The sequence below is a fragment of the Ursus arctos genome, unplaced genomic scaffold (genome assembly GCF_023065955.2).
Source record: "Ursus arctos isolate Adak ecotype North America unplaced genomic scaffold, UrsArc2.0 scaffold_12, whole genome shotgun sequence".
Lineage (NCBI taxonomy): Eukaryota > Metazoa > Chordata > Mammalia > Carnivora > Ursidae > Ursus > Ursus arctos.
Genome location: NW_026622786.1, coordinates 25,970,621 through 25,994,668, shown reverse-complemented (window position 1 = coordinate 25,994,668; position 24,048 = coordinate 25,970,621). Strand labels below are relative to the sequence as shown.

The following is a 24,048-nucleotide window of genomic DNA, read 5'->3' as shown; positions in this document are numbered from 1 at the left end:
GCCTTTGTGATACCCCCAGATAGACTTCTGAGGGCAGCTAGTGCAGCCCTGCTGGCTAAGTGAGCTTGGTGATTTTAGCCCTATCTGCAGAGAAGCCAAGCACCCAGATTCCCAATGGAGAACAAGACAGAAGGCGGGGAAAGGCATTGTGGTGACTTTCTGTTAAAAATTAATGGACTGATCTAACCATGGACAAGATGGCATCACTAAGGACAGTGGGAGATGTACCTCAAGGGGGACGTCCTTTAGTTTCTGAGCTCGTTTTATCACACTTAAGATTTTCTTTGTTTTGAAACTGAGGAAACTCCATCTTTTTCTGTGCCTTTATTCTTGGTGATTACCAGTTGCTGGGAAATGCGTATGCACGGAACGACTAGCGCCCTCCAGAAATTCCGGAATCACGCAGGTGTCACTTTTAACTATATCTCACAGGAAGAGAGAACTGTTGCTTGTGGTAACTCTATGTTCAACATCAGGGCTCAGTCCAGAGACCTAGAAGAAGAGATACCTAACCAACTCTTGTACTTTTCTAGGCTCACATCTTGTTATGTTACACTGTGCTTTTCTGATGTACCTACCAGTCTCCATCATCAGCCTGAGTTCCCTGAAGGAGGAGCCAGGTAGCATGTCATTTAATTCAAACTTTTATGATGGGGGATAAATGGTCTTTTCCATAAACAGCTCTGGGACAAAAGGACATCCACATGAAACAGAATGAAGTTGGACTCCTGCTTTATACGATCTAAAAAAATTAATGCACAAGGGAAGTGACGCACAGAACGATTAGGTAACTTGCCCCAAGTCTAAAGCTGCTGAGTGGCAGAGCTGGGATTCAAACCCGGGAAATCTGTCTCCACACCTGAGCTCTCAGCCACTACTTTGTTTTGAAGACATCATTCCAGTTTGGCGTCCCGTGAGAAACCCAGCACAAGGTTTGGCTCATCCTTGGTTCTTGGAAAATGATTGTTCGTGGAACGAATCCGGCTCTCCTGTCTGGCAGGGTGTGCTAGCAAGCCGGTGCTGAGCAGGGCACGGCTACCGCCTACAACCAGGGAAGCGGGCAGTGAAGGTGCTGGTCTCCCGTTTCAGGACGGCTGCCTCCTTCCTTCCTTCGTACTCCTTCTAACGGCCAGCCAGGAGATCTTACCGTGCACGGCACTGTTCCAACAGCTCATGCTTATTACTATTTGATATTATATTATTAGATTAGTATTATCGAACTCATATTTACGAATCCTCTTCCACGTGCAAGCATTGTGCCCATCACTTTGCATGCATTGTCTCCTTTGGACCAGATACTGACGCTGAGAAGCTGATTCTCACGAGTGGTATATTGGTTAACGGCATGGATTCAGGAGCTAGATGGTGCGTGTTCGGACCTTAGCTCTGCCATCCACCAGCAGTGAGGCTTGTACAGACTTTCACAGCTCAGTGCCTCAGTTTCCTCATCTCTAAATTGGCAAGAACACTAGCACCTACTTCCTAGGATTGCTGTGACTGATAGGAGTACAGGATGCAGGGTTTGGAATAGGGCCTGACATGTGCCGACAGGTGTTAAGTGTTAGTTGTTATCGGCAGGCTCCTTGCTACTTCTGTTTACAACTTAGAAAACAGGGGCTCCTGGGTGGCCCAGATGGTTGGGTGTCTGCCTTCAGCCCGGGTCATGATCTCCAGGTTCTAGGATGGAGCCCCATGTTGGGCTCCCAGCTCGTCCAGGAGTCTGCTTCTCCCTCTCCCTCTGCTTTTTCCCCTGCACATGCTCTGTCTCTCAAATGAATAAATAAAATCTTAAAAAAAAAAAAAAAAAACAGGTTTAGATTATCAAGTACGTTCCACAAGAAGACAGAGGTAAGAGGCAAAGCCAGGATTCAAACACAGGGAGTTTGATTCCAAAATCTGCATTCAACACCAGTGCACCAGACCACCTCTCTGCAAGATTCAGTTGACCTCGTGTATATCCTTGTGAAACGTCCTTTGTCTTCCCCAGATGGATTTAAGGATGCCTTTATTGCTATTTCCATAACTGTGTGTTCAAGATTTTATTAGAAGTATATAATACTGGGTATTTCTAGTGTTTTCTCATTACTTTACACGATGGCTAGACTACCAGTTCTTGATAAATGTATGTTGTCCTCAACTCTATTGCTAAAGGTATCTACAGTCCATTCCCTCCTCCCTTACTCCACTACTGCTGCCTTATTAGTTTAAGTTCTCAAAATTTCTTGCTCGAGTGCATGTAACAGCACCTAGTTAGACTTTGTGCCACCATACCCCTCACCATACTCTGTGCTCTGAGGAACTTTTAGGAAGCCTCTGCTCTGCGCCACTAAAGGAATCTCTAGTTTGCACCTGATAAAACTGATCCAAAAGCTAAATGTGTGTACATTTAGGCCCAAGGGTTTCACGATAATTTGGACAGCTGTGACACTCAAAAGTTTTTAGGAATAATTGTTATTTTTTTAAAGATTTATTTATTTATCTTAGAGAAAGGGAGAGAGAAAGAGAGAGCAGAAGTGGGGGAGGGGGCAGAAGGAGAGGGAGAGAGAGAATCTCCAGCAGACTCCCCGCTGAGCGGAGCCCAACCAATGCCGGGCTGGATCTCACAACCCCAAGACCATGACCTGAACCGAAATCAAGAGTCAGACGCTTAAGCGACTGAGCCACCCAGGCGCCCCTAATAATTATTATTTGATAAATGTGGAACTGCCTCTGCTATTTAAAGCATGGAGATGAAGAGTGTTGCTTTGTAAACGCCTCTTGGCTGAACATAAAAATGGTTGACTTAATCCTAATACGCCAAGTATTGGGCTTTCTTTTTTTTTTTTTTAAAGATTTTATTTATTTATTCGACAGAGATAGAGACAGCCAGCGAGAGAGGGAACACAAGCAGGGGGAGTGGGAGAGGAAGAAGCAGGCTCATAGTGGAGGAGCCTGACGTGGGGCTCGATCCCGTAACGCCGGGATCACGCCCTGAGCCGGAGGCAGACACTTAACTGCTGTGCCACCCAGGCGCCCCAGTATTGGGCTTTCTTTACTGTTGCTGTACCAGGCAAGCCATCGAAAATTTTTAACTGTCTGACAAGTTCCACGTGGGGCTGTCTGTGGTCATGCACATCTTCTTTAAAGAAGGCATCTTCTACACGCTGAAGTCGACAGTCATTCATTCATTAAAACATCACTTGATGCAGAAATTAATAAACTTCCTTTCCCAAATAAATAAATCTTTTATAATGCATGAAGATTAAGAGTACTTCATTTCTCATTTTGCCTCAGCATGGAACTTGTAGGCTAAATTTTAATAACTGCTCAATTACACAATCTGGTGAGGGGCCAGGCAGCTTAGAATTTTCTATTTGCTACAATTCTTTCAGATTTTTTTTCCTATCCAGTGGGTTGCATCTTTTTTTTTTTTTTTTTAAGATTTTTTTTATTTTATTTTATTTATGTGACAGAGAGACAGCCAGAGAGAGAGGGAACACAAGCAGGGGGAGTGGGAGAGGAAGAAGCAGGCTCCCAGCGGAGGAGCCCGATGTGGGACTCGATCCCGGAATGCCGGGATCACGCCCTGAGCCGAAGGCAGACGCTTAACGACTGCGCTACCCAGGCGCCCCCAGTGGGTTGCATCTTATTCAAGATTTGGATTCTGAAATCATAGTGTTTTAGTTTTCGACACCTTGATGACTAATGACGTTAGGCACCTTTTTATACATTTATTCATCATTTGCATATCCTCTTTCTATGTAGTGTCTATTCATGTCTTTTATCCATTTGCTCTCCTGGTGGTCTTTTTCTTATTGATTTGGAGGAGTTGCTTTTATGTTTTGTACCTGAGTCCTTTGTCAGTTACATGTACTGCAAATGTGCTTTCTCGCTCTATGACTTATTTGTTCATTCTCATAATGGTCTTTTGATGAAAAGAAACTCCTGATTTTAATGTAGTTTTTATCAACGTTTCCTTCATGATTAGTGTGTTTGTTTCCTGTTTATGAAAGATTTGCAGTATGCAAAGGTGAAGCTCTTGTACGGAAGGAAGAGAAGATACGAGCTCGGGAGGAGACAGAGCTGATTTAGGCATAACGAGTTAGACTTTGTATTTGAGTGTCCGCTGTTCAATAAGCACTCTGATATAAGCATTTGAAATTCAGAGAAAGGGGATGGCACACACAGATTTTGGAAGCTCTAAATCCTTTCCTTTCTCACTTTCATGTAGATGTTCTATGCTGCTCTTGCTTTGCTAGGTCCTTGGACTCCTAGACTGCTATCTTTAGTGGAGGAGAATACAAAGGTACCCTGTTCTTGTCTTCAGGAAACTTCCAAAGGTTTTATTTAAAGGGTTATCTCAGAATCATATTGCAGTAGCGGGCATTATCACTGGCCATAATTGTTGGCAGGACTTTGCAGTCTGATAAAAATTAGCCATCCTCATAGTCCCAGAAGAAGAAATGAACTTTCAGTATTAAATATTCCATGCCCCCCCAAGCCATGTATGTTGGTGAAGCCCCATCAACACATCACAGCCTATAAGGAGGAGGAGCAAGATGTAGTCTCCCAAATGTTGCAAAACAGAAATGAAATATAAAAAAATTCATGATTACCTTCCCACAGGGAGATCCCTAAAATCTCCCTTCCCCCTTTTACTCAAAAGAGGCTCTTTTAGAAGAGAGTAGATAAGAATTTTTGGGTTTCTTATCTAATGACATAAATTGAATTGGAAGATTCTTATCTTCCACCCAGGTTCTTATACCTCCATAAAAAATATGCAGATGGAACCTTTTCAGTAATCTTAAATTGCTATGCACATTTGTGTGTGTGTGTGTGTGCACGCGCGTGCGTGTGTGTTTGCTGTTTTATCTTTCCCCAGATACCTGGATTCATGCAGATGGATACCATAGAAGGCCAGAAAGACGAATAAACCAGCACTATTAATAGGCAGGTAGGTCTTGTTTTCAACAGAAACACATAAAAAAATTATTGGTAAGCAAAGAGGTCTCGAGCCTAGTGTTGACCAATGCAAATCTTCAAAAACTGCCAGCAGTATATAAACTTGAACTTATCAATGGTAGTCGAATGACGAAGGCCTGGAAGTGAAAGGCAGGAGTACATGGAAGGCTGTTGGTACTTGCAGAACACAGCATACGGCAAAGCACTACATAAGTCCTGTAAATAACTGCACAGATACACTACTCAGTGCGACTCACTACTACAGACTAGTTAGCAGTGGCAAAATGACTTAGCTTCTTCATGGCACCACAGTTTATAATGCATATTAGGAGACCAGCAAATATGAAAACAATGACAGCCGGGATCGGTTCATAAATGCCCTGGATCGGTCAATGGAAAGCTAACACGAAGGGACAATCCGCTGTGCAGGTTTGCAACCCAAATGCCACCATTCAATTTAAAGATATCATCTGTAATTTTAAAAATTAAAGCAGAACATCCATGTTAATTAATAAAAGAGGTACCATATTAATTAATGTTACCATATTAATTAATAAAAGAGAGAGCTAGACTCTGCAAACCTCACAGAATCATTAAGGATTTGGTCCAAATTTTCATTCTGCAGGCTGTTTGCTGAATTGCGTGCATCTGTGGGTAAGAGGAAAAGTTACAGCTCTGGGTAGATAATAGTGTGTCTAATGGCTTTCCTGTTAATTGAATTAACTTCATAGGACAGAAGTAGATCAGATCCTGCCAGGTAATAAGCTCGTTTCTAAGGGCAGTATCTTAACCCTTTCTGACAACAGTTACTGCTCGATTTCTTTAAGCCATTTGATTTCTTTAGGCCATTTACTGTTACCCTAAGACCACCAAAAGTGAATAATGTATCTCCAAATGTCTGTATCGTAGAAAAATAGAGAATACTTGTTTAGCAAAATGATGTCGAAGAGAGACTGTTGCCTGGAAATCAAGTTAGCTGTGCTTCATTTCTAAATATGATACTAAACATATCAATTTATGTAAGTCACTTATCTGCTTTGTCTTTGAATTTCCTCTTAAAAAATAAAGAAAATACTTCTGTATTCAGCTTATAGAATTGAGAAAGTAAAATTAGACAGTTAAACATATAATGAGATAATTATATATAGATGATGAGATAATTTTACTCATCTATATGTTAAATTTTATTTCTGGGGTCTTTTATTTTTGTCAGAATTGATTATCCTACTCTCTCTCTCTCTTTTAATCTTGATCTTCCAACCACATGGAATATCTTTTTCTAGATTGCTACAGATGATGAATGTTAGTTTAGGAAGTCATACCATCAGTCACTACTACGACAGCCTGATTTCGAGTCTCGCAAATACAGATTTTTGTTAGTAGACTTATTTTTTTAAACTGTATTAAAAATTTTTATGTTCATAAATAATAGCAGCAGAAATTATGATTATCTCTAACTTATTAAATGCAAGGCTATGATCGTCTCCGTTTTACAGATGAGGAACTTGAGGTCGGTCTCCTGTGCTTCTAGTCCACAGTTCCCGCGGATTTTAGGCACTGTCTTCTATTACCCTTCCTTGATTTATCTTTTTAGCAATTTGAATAACTCAGGCTACTTTCAGCTTACAGCCTTTGCACCAGCTGTTTCTACTTCTAGGACACAAACACACTCTTCTCTATTCTTCATATGGCTGGCTCCTTCCCATCCAGTAGGACCTCCCTGCCCCACATTTTGAAGAGTAAGTACATGTCCTCCTCATCTCTACCCCAGTCCCTAGCTGTCGTTGCCAAAGCACTTACCACGATTTGCAGTTTGTTCATTTACTTGCTTTTTGTATTCTCCACTAAGATGTAAGATCAGTAAGGCAGAAATCATGTCTGTCTTGTTCATAATTGAATCACCATCAACTAGCTTGATATAAGGGAGGTACTTAATGCTTTTGAACGAATGGATGAATGAACAAAACACTGATTCTGATTCCCTGAGGGATTCTAAAATGATTCAAGCCTCTCTCTCTCTGCCTTACAACCCACACGTTCTTTCATTCTGTCTAATCCCAAGCTCTTAGAACTTTCTGGACATTCCAGACTTCTCTTACCTCTGTGCTTTCCATCTTGTTTTCCTTTTCCTTCTTGTTTCCTATTTAGAAAATGCTTTTATGAGCTAAAAACTTGGCTTAATTTGCCATCTAGTCAAAGGAGTAGGCTGTTGATGTCCCTTCTCTCTCACTATTGTTTTCCTAGCACTAACCACACATTCTGCGATAACAGTTACATGCCCATTTCCCTGTGGATTGTAAGCGGCTAGAATTTAGAGAACCTTCATCCTTTGAGTTCACACCCTCAGCCCTTAGCCCCGTGCTTGGTACATGGTAGCTGTTTGACAAATATTTGTCAACTAATGAATGACTGGATGAACAAAAGGAAAACTAGATGGCTTGTTAGGTAGAACTAACAAACTTAGAAACATACATAATTCGCTGTGTAACCTGTAACACATTACTTAGACCCTTTTAGCACCCATGTCCTCCTTTGCTACGTAAGAAAAAACAATAGAATCTATCTTTAATCATTTTTAATATTCAAATAAGATAATATATGTTGTATTAGAAAGGGTTCCTTAGAGAAACAAAGCCAATACAGGGTGTGTGTGTGTGTGTGTGTGTGTGTGTGTATGTGTTATGTGTGTGTGCATAAAGAGATTTACTTTAAGGAATTGGCTCATGTGATTGTGGAGGCTTGATGAGTCCAAAATCTGATAAGGGAGGCCAGCCAGCTGGAGATTCAGGAGTTACAGTTACAGCCTGCAGGAAGAGCTCACGTTGCAAAGGAAGTCCAAAGGCCAAATGCTGGATAATTCCCTCTTGCTGAGGAGGTGGGGTGGAGTCAGTTTTTTGTTCTATTTGGGCCTTCAGTTGATTGGGTGATGCCCACCTACATTATAGAGAGCAATTGCTTAACTCATAGTCTACCGATCTAAATGCAAACCTCATCCAAAACACCTCACAGAAACATCCAGAATAATGCTCGACCAAGTATCTGGGTACTGTAGCCCGGGAAAGTTGACCCCTAAAATTAACTATCACATATGCAGTCCATTTAGTATAGTTTCTTAGACAGAGGAAGCACTCAAAACCAGACTCCTTAGTTTGATCCTATGTCTTCCCTCATGTCTGAAGGTCAGGAACCATGAGAACGTGTGTGTTAGGGCCGATCGCTTGTGGTCTCTTGCTGAATGGAATGACATGATTTTCATTCTTCCCCTCCTCTGGAGTCTCTCTGCAAGCCACACATTATAAGATTAAAGTACGTTTCCCATAAATAGCATAGATAAGAATGCTCTTTCGTGCACAGCAGAGAGTGGACACAACAGAAATGTGTGTGAGGAACATCCTAGTGTAAAATCACAGATTGCCATGGTTTAACCCAAAGGCCCGGTCACTTGCAGTTCCTCAAAGTAGTTCAAGAAAAGAGCCATAGCACTGTGTCCGCTGGTTCTCAGAGCAGGATGCAAAAGTCATAAACTACTGTATCCTTTAACCTCTACTAAGGGAATTTCTGCCCGGCAGTCGGTGTCTTGAAGAGGACTCAGGCATAGATGCACGGGATGATCTTCCATAAAACCCCCAGAGTGAAAGACTCACATGGGATGCTATCCACATGGTCCTGGTAAATTTATCCACATTATGATGCTATCCACATGGTCCTGGTAAATTTATTTTCTGGACAACTCGAACCCTTCCCTAAGCTGTTACCAAGTGCAAAGGGTAAAATGCCCCCACTACGGAAGGAGCAAAAAGTGAGTCTGTTGATTTGAGTCTTAATATTTCACAACTATCTAAGGAATACCTATTAAGTGACACTGATTTTTCTTATAGTGAAGATGGGGCCTTTAATGGTAGGTTGCCATTTTCTCATTTATCTCTGCCCATGAACCACAGCAAGAAATCTGGCCTGTGCCCAGTGAAAGACGCATTCTGGCAGAGTGGAATTAAATTCAGTAGGAAAACCTGGGTGAGAGGGACTGGAAGTGAAACATTAAATAACTGCACTATCGTTACCCTCATTAGATCCGAACTAGCATTATATATACATTTGGGTGTAATGCACTATAGGATTGATCAAAAACTTCTCCACCTCAAAATCTAAATGGTTGACATGATGTTGTACTTGTAAGAGAGGCAGCAAAAGACTACGTTGTTTAAAAAGCTTTATGAAATTTTATTTGATATTATTCAATCATGCAGATTTTGTGGTAAATGTGCATTTCTAAAAGTACATAAACAAACATTTTATTTTTCCAGATCTTGCATTTTTCATAGAAATATACCACAGATTGTTACTTAAAGATTTGCTACTTATGGATTCATATTAAAGTATGCCACAAAGAGATAAATGAATTTATATGAGGCTATGTGCTGATTATGAAAATAGAGAAATATAAAAATAGTATTTGACAGGAACAGAAAATATATATTTCCTTTTATTTGATTACTCTTAAAATTAAACCTAAACACTAAAATAAAAAGTAGTCAAGTTAGGTTTGCACACTTAATATATATTACCAATACTGTATTTTTCATTCTTGAATAATGAAGCACGTGACCCACTGCTGTATAATTTGGGCTTTGTTCAAACGTTAATTGCTATAATCATGAAGGCTACTATTAGAAGCAGACAGAGCAGATTTGTGCACAGCAAAAGAGTGGCTTTAACCAGAGCTCCATCCTAATATCTTATTTTGTTAGGAACATAGTTTAAATATTTAAGGAAGAATGTCATGTTGATTCATTGGTAGAGTTTGAACACCCATCTCAGGCATGAGTGGGGACCAGCAGAGTGCTACGAATGATTACCAGATACTCTCACTTGAGTATCTAGGCCCCCACAAAGAAGCTATTTTAACAAAGGGGCCTTAAAAAAGTTTTGCAAACCCTCTTTGGCTTTCTTTTCCTGCCACAGTAAATAATTATTTGACTTTCTTCATCTGTGCTTTATGGAGCCAATTACATTTGCTTAGAAACAGTGTTAAAATTAAATGTAATTTTTAATTATAAAATGTTTCCTTGGAAACATTTTCTTGTAAGTTAAATGGTACCTTGTTCTAAAATACTTAATTTCACTTACAATTAGAAATCAAAGACAGAGCACAGCACAGGGCAATTTGGAAACTGTTGCATCAATTGCCACAAAAAAGTTCCTATTTTTCAGAATGGACAACTGACGGTGAATCTCCAATTAACAGCTCCACGGTTATTTTACAACCATGCTCACGAAATAGTCATTCCACTTTATGACCATTAATTGAACGGTCACTGGCAGTAGACATTTTTAAAATTTGGAAATTTATTTAGAAATGTATAGTTTTCACTTAGACATTTTTTCAGAAATTATCTATTTGCTTCAATGTAGCAGGAGCTGAACGTCATGATCACAATTAAAAAGATCGGTACAGGTAGGTGGCCTCAAAGTTCGCAGCAACAGTTGCACAAATCACCTTAACACACCAGATTATTCACAGCTAAGGGCAAGCCTCTCTTTGGTTCATAAGGTGTTGTCCTGGAAACCATTTTGATGCAGTCGATAATAGGGCAGACGCTGAGACACAGAGTACAGCCGGTGCAGGAGTCGGTAATGGTGGGCAGGTGGGTGTCGGGATCAAACTGTATAGCCTGCAAACAGAAATAAAGAGCATTGCTGTCACCGACCAGAAAGGTCCAGAACGCCCCCGTTTCAGTAGGAACGTTTCCAGCAGAGCAGTGCTCGGAGAGACGCCGCCCAGCCCTGTGCAGCCCCTGGAGCAACAGTTGAGCTGCCAGAGGGGAGGGGAAAAAAAAAAAAAAAAGAAAGAAGACAAACCAGAGAAGAAATCCTTTTAAATTAGAAATACATTGTTTAAAATTCCTTAGAGGTTTTTTCCTGTGCGAGGAACATATTTCAGAAGAGACACTCTCTCGTTTCCATTGTTCTGAGCCCAGCGCAGGTCCTTCCAGTCCCTCCAGGATGGGGGGTCTGCTACCTGAGGGTGGTGGGTGCTTCCTCTCCTCACACCCCTCATTCTCCACACTGAAAAGAAGTGTCACGGTAGCTGGGGCAATGACTGTATTTGCTTGGATTTCAAATTATGCATGGAGTTTTTAAAAGAAAAATAGGAGTAAGAAAAGTTGGCTTTGGTGCCAGTTTTGAGCTTTGAGGATTTTCGATGAAATAATTCCTCGATTCTGACTTTCATCCTCTGTCATATAAAACACGTTATCATCCAATTGAAAATCATTTTTTTTTTGGTTAAAAAAGTTTCCGTCTCCCAATTGAAGTTACTTGTAACTATAATTCTTTCCTCTTTTATGTGCATAAACATGAAAATGGTTTTATTAGAGTAAATTATGTCATACTGCTTAATATAAAAAAAGAAGAAGTCTGATCTTCAAGGAAACAACCATATTCTATCTGAACAAGAACTGTAGATATGACAAACCATAAGAAACTTTGTCCACATAAATTGTTGCCATTTTTAAAAATAAAACAACATCTTGGATGGCTGTTTGAATGAGTAAAAACTATTTCTCTTCCTTATGTACCCTTTTATAAATAGAAACCCAAGAAGCAATTGAAAATAAAATAATGTTTATATCTTAAAAATTTTATACTTTAAAAATTTGCAGACATATAAAATTTTATGTTCAGTTGAAGATTTTGATTTTCTCTTTTTTATCTTTTTGAGACAGAAGAGTCAAAGGAGGACTTTTTAAATCTTTTTAAATGCATAGTTGTGATTCTTTTCCTCATTAATACGGGTTTTTTGGTTTGTTTTTTTACTGACGTTGTACGAAGGCTGGAATTCTAAGGTAGGAGTCATAACTTTTAAGAGTTGAGGTATTAGAGTCCTGCCACTATGCTTTTAGCGACAGGACTTCTTGACTCATCTATAATTGGTTTAATTAAGGGAAAGACCGAAGTGAGTGTGATGGGTTTAGCATTTCCGAAATAACTGTTAGCGACACCTTTCAGCTACAAACTAAGGGGACATATTGGGTAAAAATTTGGTATAGAACTAATGTCAAATTAAAGAGGAAGAGATTTTTTAAAAATTAAAATATGTCTGCTATATCTCTATTAGGTGGTCAGAAGAATATGCAAACTCCCGCCACGAGCAGCACAGGACCTCCCTCCAGGCTGAGTAAGCTAAATGAACTTCAATTTTTAACAACAGGCCATTTTATCAACCTTGAAAATTCCATTAATCATCTCAAAAGGTGTTATTTTACTCTACTTCTTCATAGCTTGAAAAGTTTAATGAGAAGAATATGATTCTGTAGTTTTGAGCCTGAAGACAGCTGAATCCCTGCTTCTTCTGTGTTGTTCCCCCGACAGCCTCTCGGCCGAAGGGTGAGGCCCCCAGAAGAGTCCACGGCTCACTTCCTGTGGTAAGAATACAACCTGCAGGCTTCTCCAGTCACAAAGGAATTCCAGGTCCCAACACTTTCCCTGGTAGGAAGGTGTTTTTCTTTCTTACTGTAGTCAGAGCCCAGGCAACATTGAATGGAAGAGAATTCTCTTCCGGTAGAAAGAAGCAAGTCCCTTCAGAGTAATGGCAACACACGGTAGTTCTCTTCCCTCCCCTCTGTATTAAAGCCTAATGCTTCCTAATGTCCATGATTGTGCGGATTTCTCTTTCTGGTTGGATTTTTCCATACAGTGTTCTGGATGATAAAAGGATATTAAAATAACACCGTTCACTGGACAGTGGCACCGTTAGTACAAGCTATGGCTTTCCTTCGAAATAAATTCCCATGCTCAGAGAGCGAGAGGACAGACATGCCCCTGCTGAGGGGCAACACTGGGCACGTCTGGTCGGCATCGCACACTCAGCAACCCAAGAAGCTTTCTGCTACAAAAGCCAGAAAAAACATGCCTCACAGGATCCCAATTACCACAGAATCCTTACCTGGTAGCCAGAGTCATTACAGGTCATGTAGCATTTGCCGCAGTTGATACACATTTCTTCGTCGATCATGGCCACGACTTGCTCTAGGTTGCTCAGTTCACCAAACGTGCCGAGGTACTGCAGCGCTTTTCCAATGACATCCTGCAAGGCAGGCACCGAATGACTGACAATGTTCACTGTAAACCGTTACCGTGGAATAATTAGGATCAGTTCAGATTCCTCTGTTTTTCACATGATGTTGCATTACGGACTTAGGAGGCTTCCAGGAGTGTAGTTCTCAGAGCTCTACTTTTCATAATTGTAGCTTAAAATGTTTTGCCTTCTGAAAGGTGGGCAAAATACGTGTGTGTGTGTGTGTGTGTGTGTGTGTGTGTGTGTACCTCCAGTTTAGAAACATTAGACCCATTCGACTGCATTCCACAGGTTTTCTATCTAGATGATCTAAACCTGTCTCTGTGGACAAGAAATGAAACTTTTTCAGTGGTCGTGACTTCCTTTTTCTCCAATTTTGAACTTTGAAGGATCCAGAAGTAATAAAAAGCGACAAAGGGTGATGCACTTAAACTAGAAAACTTAAGATTTCCAGGAATGAGGGGAATAAAAATGTGAATGTTATGCATTTATATCACTGCATCTGGATTCTAGATTTCCATTTCGAAAAGTGCTTTGATAGCATACCACCTGTCCTGTGTTGAAGAGTATGTTTCATTATTTAAAAATTCTAATTTATGTTAATTAATTAGGTTCATCTAATAGCTAAAGAAGATGCTCTTTTAATTTCAAAGAACTAGGATTTTCTTCATTCACCACTGAAGAATTTTCATGCAGTTAACACATTGCTTTGTTCTTCATATTAATTGGAAGTGTGCTTAATATGTGAAGCACAGAAGATGTTTCATCAACAATAAGAAATACTTTGTTGCATAAAACAAAAACAGAAGGATGTAACAATGTTTGTCAAATTAGTATGCTGTTAAGATTTTCTGCTTTTGTTTTTAACTCTTAACAAGAGAATTTTTTGTTTGAATTCAAGGTCTGCATTCAAGGAGGCTTGACACTTACTTAAAGCTATCCTCCTGTATTCTCTTCGGCATTTTATTTTCTGCTGTTCTTTTTATGACCTTGATTACCCTTTTTTACTTTTTTTCTCTATTTCAGCTCTAAATGGCAATATGCTCATGACTTTGAGCTTTCAGACTGAAACAAAGTTTACATTATTATATACAGTTTGTTTGTGCATCTCCCAAAGAGTAAGATGATAGAAACTTTCTAAGCTTGTCTTCACTATTTTCAATGTGTTGGGAGATAGAACTTCAACTATACTGTAGTCTGTCTGGAGGTGGGCGCTCCATGTCCACATCGGTATCTCCATATGGAATTGCTCTCACGATCGCAAGACCTACATTTGTCAGCTTCATCATGAGCACTGTCTCTAGAAATTGGTACCTCAGATTCTCCACTCACTAAACTTATCATCAACACCACGAAACTGGGTCTTCCTTCTGATTTCCTTCATCTTGTGAACAGTGGTAGGATTTTTCCAATCACTGAAGCTTGAAATTTCTGAGTTCGATTCTACTCCAACTTCTCCTTACTCCAGCATCTCATCTGTCTATGGTCAAGTCTTGTGTGTTCTGGATCTGCAATATCATTTGAATCCTTTTCCCATGTCTACGACAATCTGTAACCATGACTAATTAGCTTCCCATTACTTCTAATGCAGTTAAGAGCCCACGTGATGAGTCTCATTCTCATATTCTTCCTTTCCTTACTCCGCCCTACATGATGTTGTCATCTTCATCTAGGCTGTAGAGCACAGACTAAATTTCTTGCTACCTGACTCAAAAATCTGTTAAATTAAATATCATCTCACATTTAAGGCTTTCTAACAATGTCTTTTTTGGTCTTATTTCTCACTTCCAAAGACCATGTGCTTTGGCTACACTGAACACATGCTCCACACTGAACCACACCTGCCAATTGAGTCCTCTGGTGCCTAATTTTATGTTGAGTGCTCTGTCCAGAATACCCTTCCTTCTCATCTCCACTTTGAAAACTCCTCCCCATCCTTCAAAGACATCTCACATGCCACTACTTCATGAAGATTTCCTCAAGTCTTCTTCACCTTTCCTAACCAAACTGATCTCTTTGTCTCTTTCTCTTCTTCATTTCCTCCATTTTCTCCCACCTCCCCTTCTCCCCTCCTAATCTTCTCTTCTATTCCCCCGATGACCTATTGTATTTTCTCTATTATGTGGAAGCAATGAGAACAGACAACTTTTGAGTTCTATGTATTAAACCAATGCCACGATTTTAAAAGCATTATCTCATTTACACCTCGACACATGATGAGGTGAATGAGATTTAAGGTACGAAATTAAGTAAATGATGAAGCGGGGATTCAGTCAATGCTGTCTGACTTCAAATTCCATGGTCATAAGCACTGCTATGCTGACTCATCTGTTATTTCTCTATTTAGCAAATTCTACTTCATGTTGTAGATATTTTCTATATTTAGCTTCCTATATGCAGTCTCTTAGCAGGCTTTATTCATCTTTGTGTCTCCTGTGGCATATCTTGCTCCTACAGATCACTGAAACATAATGGATGCTCAAATATTTGTTAAAATAAATACAGCGTTCATTTATTCATGTACTAAATAGACAGTGTAATATTAGGCACATAGTTGTATGGGCTAATAGCTACTTGTTGATTTACTGAACAGTTTTATTAATATGAGAATCATAAAAAGACTTGAGCCTTTTTTTAAATACAAAATAATCATAGTCAAAGTATCTGGACATGCTTAATATTTCTAATAATATTTTAAGGCAGTAAGTCCATGAGGTCACTCGCTAGTATAAAGCTATTTATATGTGATAGAAAATAATTTTTTCTTTTCTTTTTTTTTTTAAAGATTTTATTTATTTATTCGACAGCGATAGAGACAGCCAGTGAGAGAGGGAACACAAGCAGGGGGAGTAGGAGAGGAAGAAGCAGGCTCATAGTGAAGGAGCCTGATGTGGGGCTCGATCCCAGAACTCCAGGATCACGCCCTGAGCCGAAGGCAGATGCTTAACCGCTGTGCCACCCAGGCGCCCCAGAAAATAATTTTTTCAATCTAGGAAATAAATCAGTCAAAGCAATTGTTTTATTGAATCAGATCATGACTTGACTGAAATCACCAGAAAATATTCAAATGATGATTAAACAGGAAACTCCCTAGACAGTCATCAAACCTCCAAGTCTTATTCAAAAGACACAATGTATATTTCAAGAGATTTTATTGTAAGAGGAAAGTTCACATTCTGTGTATATTAAGTATACCTTCTGCTCTGTACTGGAGATTTGTTGTTGTTATTTATTAAAATATTATTGTTTAATGTGAAACTAAATAAAACAAGGTCCTTGGAGCCTCTAAACTTTATTAGCACATGGTGTTAAAAAGTCATCATAGTTCTTAAGATACTATAGTTTTTTAATCTGGAAGAGGTTGAAAGAATGATAACGATTTTAAATTATTTTGAGAAAGAGTATCAGAGAAAATGAATTACCATTCTCTGTGCCTGAAAATGTGGACATTTGTTTAAAACCCAAAGCTTCCACTTACTACTGTCGGCTTATGAATACCCTTGAGAACACGTCTGGAATTTGGAGTTCACTGAAAGGCACATATAATCAGTAAAGGCCATAGGGCTGGTCCAGTCCTTCTTGGACACACATCTCTGGAGATTAGGGAACTTACATTCTTCTAAGCAAGGTGTGGATATACACCCTGATTAGAGCCATCCCTGATTAGTGGAAATGTTTATGTGTGAATGTGTGTGGAGAAAGTGATGCTAAATTCTTTAAAGTATAGATGATACATTTGGCTCAAATATAAACATTCCCCAAAACTATCATTGTGAAGGACTACAGAATACGAGAGTCACATCTTTGTCAGCTAATTATTTCTTTGGGATAATCAAAAGTATTTTTTAAAAACTGGATCAATGTTTCTGTCTGATATAAAGTTTAAGACCAAAGAGTAAGGAACTAGAGGGCCCCAATCCCATCCCTGCTGTATCATACTTTATTATGAATTTATTAGTTTTGGCCTATTTTTTATTGGTGAAATATTTTCAAGTTGTGACTGTTGTCTGGCACGTTAACTGTCCTTCCCAGCTTTAAGTCTTCTACACATCTGATCAATGTACTTTCTCCAAACCGTTCAATAAAAGTTCCATTCAAAGGCCAGGACCAGGACAGAGTGCTGTGGGCAATTCCTGTGACTCCTGTATGAAATATTTAAATTATTTGGGCATAGCTATTTAATCAATTTATCCTTATCTGTACCATTACCAATGTCACATGTCTTATCTTTTACTCCAAGTTCACTACTTGCCTAATAAACCTATCAAAATAGGAAATGAGATCATTTGGTTTGTTCTCACTGAATTTATGCTGATTCTTAATAACATCTGTCTTCACTAATTCTCTCAAGTCCAAAGTTTCATTATCTTTGGAGAATTTCACTGGGGTCAGACCTCCAGCTTTCTGGTCTCCTTCTACCTTTCCCCTACCACACCCACCTTTTCCTTTTCTAAAGAATCTGAGGCAACACTTATTTTTCAGCAGTGTGATACAGCAATATCATACAAAGATGCTTTCAAAAATACAGCATGCAATTTACGTTTGATATCCTCTGAGCTAGGAGGCAGGGAGGGGGTCTGTACGGTGAGAAAAGGAAATCTTGAGTTTACATTCAGTAGAACTCTGATAACTAAGGACTCAGCATGAATATGCTGAGATGAGAGGGCAGAGACAAAGCATCCGCCTGGAAATAAAAGTAGTAGATTGGCCGGGAAGGTGAGAGAAACAATTAAACCAAAAGATGGGTTGGAAGCAAGTGAGAATCTGGGAATTGAAGCAGGGGAGAGAAGGAGTTGGAGGGGCTCATGAGCGGGAGAGACGGATGAGTGAGGTTTGGTATGACCATGGTTGGCTCAGCACAGGTCAGTGCTCAGATCACTGTATTCTTTTTAAGTAGGTAGCTCAGGCTTTAAAGGAGCAAGTTCTTGCCAGGCATTTGGGTTTAAATTCAAGGAAGCTGCTGTGATATGTTTTTACCATATCCTTACCTATCTTGGGCTTCAACTCTCAAATATGTTTTCCCTACACTTTTTAGTTATAAGAGCATTCTCTATGGGGTTGCTAGAAAGATAATAGGAATTGAACAAGTCTCACTAATTGTTGAGTTAACAGTATACCATCTGCTCTAAGTAGTGGGTGTATTTTCTTTTCCTTTTTTTAACTTTAATAGACAAAATACATTTTCATTTTTCCTGATATTTTTTTTCCCAGTTCGGATAATTTGAGGCTTTGGTACTTCTGAAACATCCTTAATCCTTGATGCCACTCTTTTCTGATCATCAATGGTAATGTGATCTTTATTTTCTCATATGACCATTGACTACTGAGTTATCTAAATGCTTGATCCTTTTCTTACTCCTTGGAAAACTGAGTGATTAGGTCATCAAATTTCTATTTGACAACTTCTCATTCTTCTTTTTTTTTTTTCTTAAGGATTTTATTTATTTATTTGTGAGAGAGAGAGAGAGAGAAAGTGCGTGCACAGAGGGAGAGTGAAAGGGAGAAGCAGACTCCCTACTGAGCAGAGAGCCTGATGTGGGGCTCGATCCCAGGACCCTGAGATCACGACCTGAGCCAAAGGCAGATGCTCAACCGACTGAGCCACCCAGGCGCACTACTTCTCATTCTTCTTGATCCATCTTCAGGTTAGAGTCACTGACTATGGGATTGGTTTCTATTGTTTTGTCTGAACTTCCTGAAATGAGATTTACTAAAGGTGGAGGATACTTGTGCATCCAAGCTCAGAGTTCCTCTCTGTGCCCTACTGAACTCTAAGATGATATGGAATGGTTACTTTCCTTCAAGATGCTTTTAGCTTCCACTTTCCCCAAATGTATTTTTATAAGGAGCCAGAAATAAGCCAATGAAGCAAGACCCCTCAATGTTTCTCTCTCTTCTGTGAGATTAAGTTTCCAACAAGGCAATTCAATAATTTTTCAGATGTTTTGCCTTTAGTGGAGTGGGATTTTTCATCTGAAGTCTGTAAAGGCTTACATCGCTCCTCTATCTTGCCCATCCATATTAACCATCTGGTTACGAGGCCTGTGACACAGTCCCAGGATAATATTTCTGTATTTCGTTTCTTTTCACTCTCCTGCAGCTGCTTCCTCCATGCTTCACCTTCAGGCTTGTGATTTCCATGCATGTGTACATCTTTTTGACATATACTGCTCCTCCCCCAGCCCTTCAATTAGACCTATTCATTCCAAAGAAGATATATACCTTTCCATCATCATATTCCAGGCAGGAATCACATCACAAAACATCCCCATAAGATATGAGAGATGATATTTACCAAATTCTGTTCATTTCTTTTAAAGTTCAGTTTAATACTTTTTCATCTGCTATTTGTTGGAATAGAAGACAACTGAGAATGCTAACGTGGCCCCGGCCCATTTCTCTGGTATCTTCTGAAAATTGCTGGGATAGTCCTCCACTATTTTTCTTTCTGTGCCATCTCTCTTATGCTCTGTAGTATCTAATACGGTCTTACAGTTTTATCTGAGTACTTTTCTCCTTTCTCTCACAATTCAATTGAAATAATAAACCACTCGATCAGGCTGACTGGTCTCCTGCCAACACTGTCTTGCCAGTCTTATGAGATGCAGTCCATCTCTTACTCGAAGCAGCAGGAAGAAGAGATGAAAACATCACTAGTGCCCCTAAACCATTCATTTTCCTACCCAGAAATTCAAAGACGTTAGAGATACATTCCTGGCTTCATAAAGAGAATGAGAATTCATTCTCATATATATCAACAGAAGTGGGAAGCATTCGGGGACTTTATGAGTCTTGGCAGACTCTCAAATCTCTGTTATATGCTGCCTGGGAATAAAGCACGTTTCTCATTTAGCCGGGCCAAATGTGCACACTGTCACTTCAGTTCTCAGTGAGGAGACAAAACCGTCTCCTATTCGGTTTCCTTTCTCTAGCTCAAGTGAACCTGTGGAACGTCAGCAGCGTCTTCAGAAAGCCCAGCTTCACCTTTCAGAAGGAGACCTCTACACCTATCGTGGGACGACAGCCCTCTTTTTCTTACTTTATCTCAGTCTTCAGCACTATTTGTGATTACCGTCTTCTTCCCAGAATCCTTTCATTTCTGTTTCTTTCATAAAATTGGCAGCTCCGTAATAAGGTAATATATATATGTATACGGTAAATGCTGTTTCATTACGAAATGGAAGTCAAGATGTAGGCTTGCTAAAAAGGGAATCAGCTGGATGCCAGGTTGACCCAAGGCCTCAATACCAGACCATCCCTGGTATTAACAGCCTTTAGGCTATTTTTAGCTTCCGGGGGGGCAGGGAGAAGCTGGATAGCATGTGGCTAGCAAACACTTGGTTCTTGAGGACCCTGTAGGCACAGTGTAACACTGGAATAACCACTCGACGCTCTAGCTGATATGGCTAGCAGCTTAATCAGCACATCCCTTTGCCCTTTCATGTCGTTAAGACTGATCAAGAAAACTGGATCATTTTCCTCATTATTGCCTCTCAGTTTGGTCCTTTCTATGAACTCCTACTGAAAAAAGAATGGGTTTACCAGTCAGACCCTACTACCTGGTTGATATCCAGGGATTGCGTATTGGATTTAAGGTCCCACGGCTGCATTTTCTTCCCAGCATGTATAAATACTGTGCTTTTCAAACTTACTGATTTGCTTGAAATACTGCCTTCGTCCTTTTTCTTTTTCTTTTGTGAGAGACACAGAAGACAGTGCTTACGGACCCGGGTTCTAGAGCCAACTTTGGAACCAAATCTTGGTTTTGATGTCTTCCTAGCTGTGTGACCTTGGGCAAGTTATTTAATCTGCTTATCAATTACTTAACCAGTAAGATAGGAAAAATAAGGTACCTGATGGGGTTACTGTGAGAATTAAATGAGTCAATTCACAAGCATGTAGAACCGTGCCTGAAACCTCATAAGTACTCAATAAATATTAGCTTTTATTATTAATTCTCTGCTTAATTAACACTAATTTATTAAACTCCATGTTAAATATCACCATCTCTGTGAAGCTTTCCACAATTACCCGAGGCAGAACTAATCCCTTTCACTCCTCTGTGTTCCCAGAGCATTTTGTACATATTTGATTGAACTGTAAATAATTTTAACATGTGTCTTTCTCCCTTGCTAGTCTATGAGCTCCATAAGGATAGATGTCTTTCTTTTTAAAATTCATGTTGTATTCCTAGTTTCTAGCACAATTCCTGGATTGCAGTGAGTGCATAGTAAATACGTGTTAGTGCTACATCTCCACCGAGATCGGGAGAATTCCTGTGCCTTGGACCGTGTGTTTTACGTCTTTGGATATAAACCCGGTCCTTAGCACACTGCTGGTCACACAGCAAATACTCAATAAATACCTACTGATGGACCGATATTGAAACTGCCTACCTCCGAGGCAACAGACCATTAAATCTTATCTGAGGCATTTGAAGGAAAAAAGAACAAAAGATGAGATCTATTGAGCATGGCTTGCTTAGAAATAATATTGTCACACTCCTAACCAGGGAAGATGGGGTAGATTAGAAACTTGAATGCATGACTGAAAAACTTGTTCAGACAAGAGGGGCTTAGTTAACTTTGTGGGGCATTGGGGCTCTTTCTGTAGCAGATGGGGAATAATATTCTATGCTAGCTGAGAGGATAAACAAAGCCGTGTCATGGAGTTTAAACTATTGAACAGAGGAATCTATAAAGAGGCCAGCAGAGAGGAGGGAAGAAACAGGCTAAAATAAACAGATGGGTGGACAGAGAAAATATTAAGCATGAAAACAGACAGTCCAGGCCCTCCAGGAAAAAGGGAAGAAGGAAAAGTGGTGTGTCAAGAACAGAAGAAACACCATAGGGGAAACATAAAAGCAATGAAAGCAACAGAGGGAAGTACATGGCGTGCCTGGCTATGTGTGGTGGGAGAAAACAATCAAAGCACAAGAAGCAATGCCTGATTCACACTCACAGAGCTGGCTCGTAAAGGGCATGGGGCTGTTCATTTCAATGAGGCCTGAACAACCACACAGCCACACCATCCAGATGGGGTCTGAAATAATGCGCAGAGGGAAGGGGGGCTTGTATGAAAATAACAATAACCATGGCCTCTTACATTTGAACAGATCTATGCTGTGTACAATACTTTCACACATATCATTTCATTTGAAACAATGGAGTCGAGGCCTTCTGACATTATCTAGTATTTATTCTCCCTCCTGCCAATCTCTCGCCTGGGTTGTTAAAAGAGCCTTCTAACCAGTCTCTCTGCTTCTGCCCTTGCCCGTCTAGGATCTTGTATCGACATCACAGCCGGTAGGATCCTTTGAAAAATTAAGTCGGATCACGTCTTTCTTCCTTTTAAAAAAGCCTCAACGGTTTCCTGCCAAAGACTTTCCTATTTCAGGGCCTTTGCACTTTCTGTTCCTTCTGAATGGGATGTACTCCCCAAAGGTATCTATCCACATCGTTCATTCTCTCCACTCTTTAAAGTGTTTACTCAAATGCCCTTTAATCAGGCAGGCCTCTCCTGACCAGCCTCCCTAGCAATTCCTATTCTCCTAATCCTGCTATATTTTCTTCCTAGCACTGTGAACCTCTGGCGCAGTACGCGTTCACTTGTTTACTTGTTTGTCTGTCTCTCCTTACTAAATTGTAAGAGCCATGAGAGCTGGGCTTTCGTTTTGTTCGCTACTGAATTTCTAGAGACTACATCTGTGCTGGAACACGGTGGGCGTACATAAATAATTGCTGGATGAATGACAAAGTGAATGTATGGGTGAATATGACAATGCTTCCCAACTAGAGGTTGGAATCTCAGTGGTTACATGTGAAAGATAAAAGGAAACAATACAAGGTGTTGTTACCAAGATGAGCAGCTTTCAGACCCATGGACACGTCTACATTATTAAGACTTCCTTCTTTTTTGGCTTCCCTCCCACATCATTCCTTCTGGTTACTCTCCTTTTTTTTTTTTTTTCCCCTTGCTCAGTTCTCATTTGCTTCCCCAGAACATCCTTCTCCCATGTAGGATATTCGGTTAAGCAATAATTATGAAAATAGATATGAGGCTTCTATCTTGTGTCTAGCACACAGTAGGTAGTCAAAATGTCAGCCCTTTTCCTTTATATCCTCCTTTAAATCCTCATGATTTGCTTGAGTTCATTAATTTCAACATGTTCAAATCTACATTTTCATCCTACATCAAAAAAGCCCATTAAATCTAAAAACACTAAGAATAAAACCCTGACTCATTACCTTTTCTTTATTTCAGTTAGTGGGACCATAAAAAACCTAATTGTCTTGGTCTCCTTATTCTTAACTCCTTACTGGCTCTTGTCCCTCAATATCTAATGAGAATCACTAAGTTTTAGAAGGAGAATTAACATGACTTCATCCCTTCCTCTGTCTCTATAACCATGGCCACCCACCAAATCCGGGACCACATTATGGATCTCCTGAAACATTCCAGTTCATAGGGCTCCTTAAATGCCAGTTCCTCAGAGATGTCTTCCTTTGCTCTTTTGGTCTAAATTAGGTCTTCCTATGAAAGAGACTCCATACATCCTGTATTTTTTCTATATAGTTTGTAACACAAATATGATTTTATATTATTAATGTGATTCTTTGCTTACTATCTGTTTCTTTCTCGAGTCTGTATGCTTCATGAGGACAGAGGCTGGGTCTCCTTTATTTGTTATACTATAGATGCCCAATTCTTAGCACATTGCTTGTCTCATGGTAGTTATGCAATAAAGATTTCCTGGAAAATATATGGGCTTCTTCAAGACTTCCAACTCGATTGGCCTCCAAAGCTTTATTATGTATTCTTACTTTCGTTCTTGAGTTAATTTTATGGAAGAAAATGGGATTGGAGAATCACCTTAACCTACTATCTCCTTCAACCTGTCCATTCCTAACATAACTAATAGTAGGTAATATTTATTTAGGATATATTTAATGCAGGCTAAAAGCACTTCACACATTACCTAATTTATAACCCCATGAGGAAGACTCTTTTATTTTCCCTGCCTCACACAT

General features: G+C 39.7%; 1 protein-coding gene across 2 annotated transcripts in view; it reads right to left on the bottom strand.

Moving 5' to 3' along the window:
* Positions 1-9,141: 9,141 nt before the first annotated feature.
* DPYD (dihydropyrimidine dehydrogenase) overlaps positions 9,142-24,048 on the bottom strand; it is a 788,803-nt gene continuing 773,896 nt past the window's right edge. For both annotated transcript variants that reach the window (XM_026497557.4, XM_048220250.2), the window contains exons 22-23: positions 12,887-13,027; positions 9,142-10,613 (exon numbers count right to left, since the gene is read on the bottom strand). In XM_026497557.4, the coding sequence (XP_026353342.2) occupies positions 10,440-10,613; positions 12,887-13,027 (315 nt within the window). In that variant the 3' untranslated portion in view covers positions 9,142-10,439. The remainder of the gene's footprint in view (positions 10,614-12,886; positions 13,028-24,048) is intronic.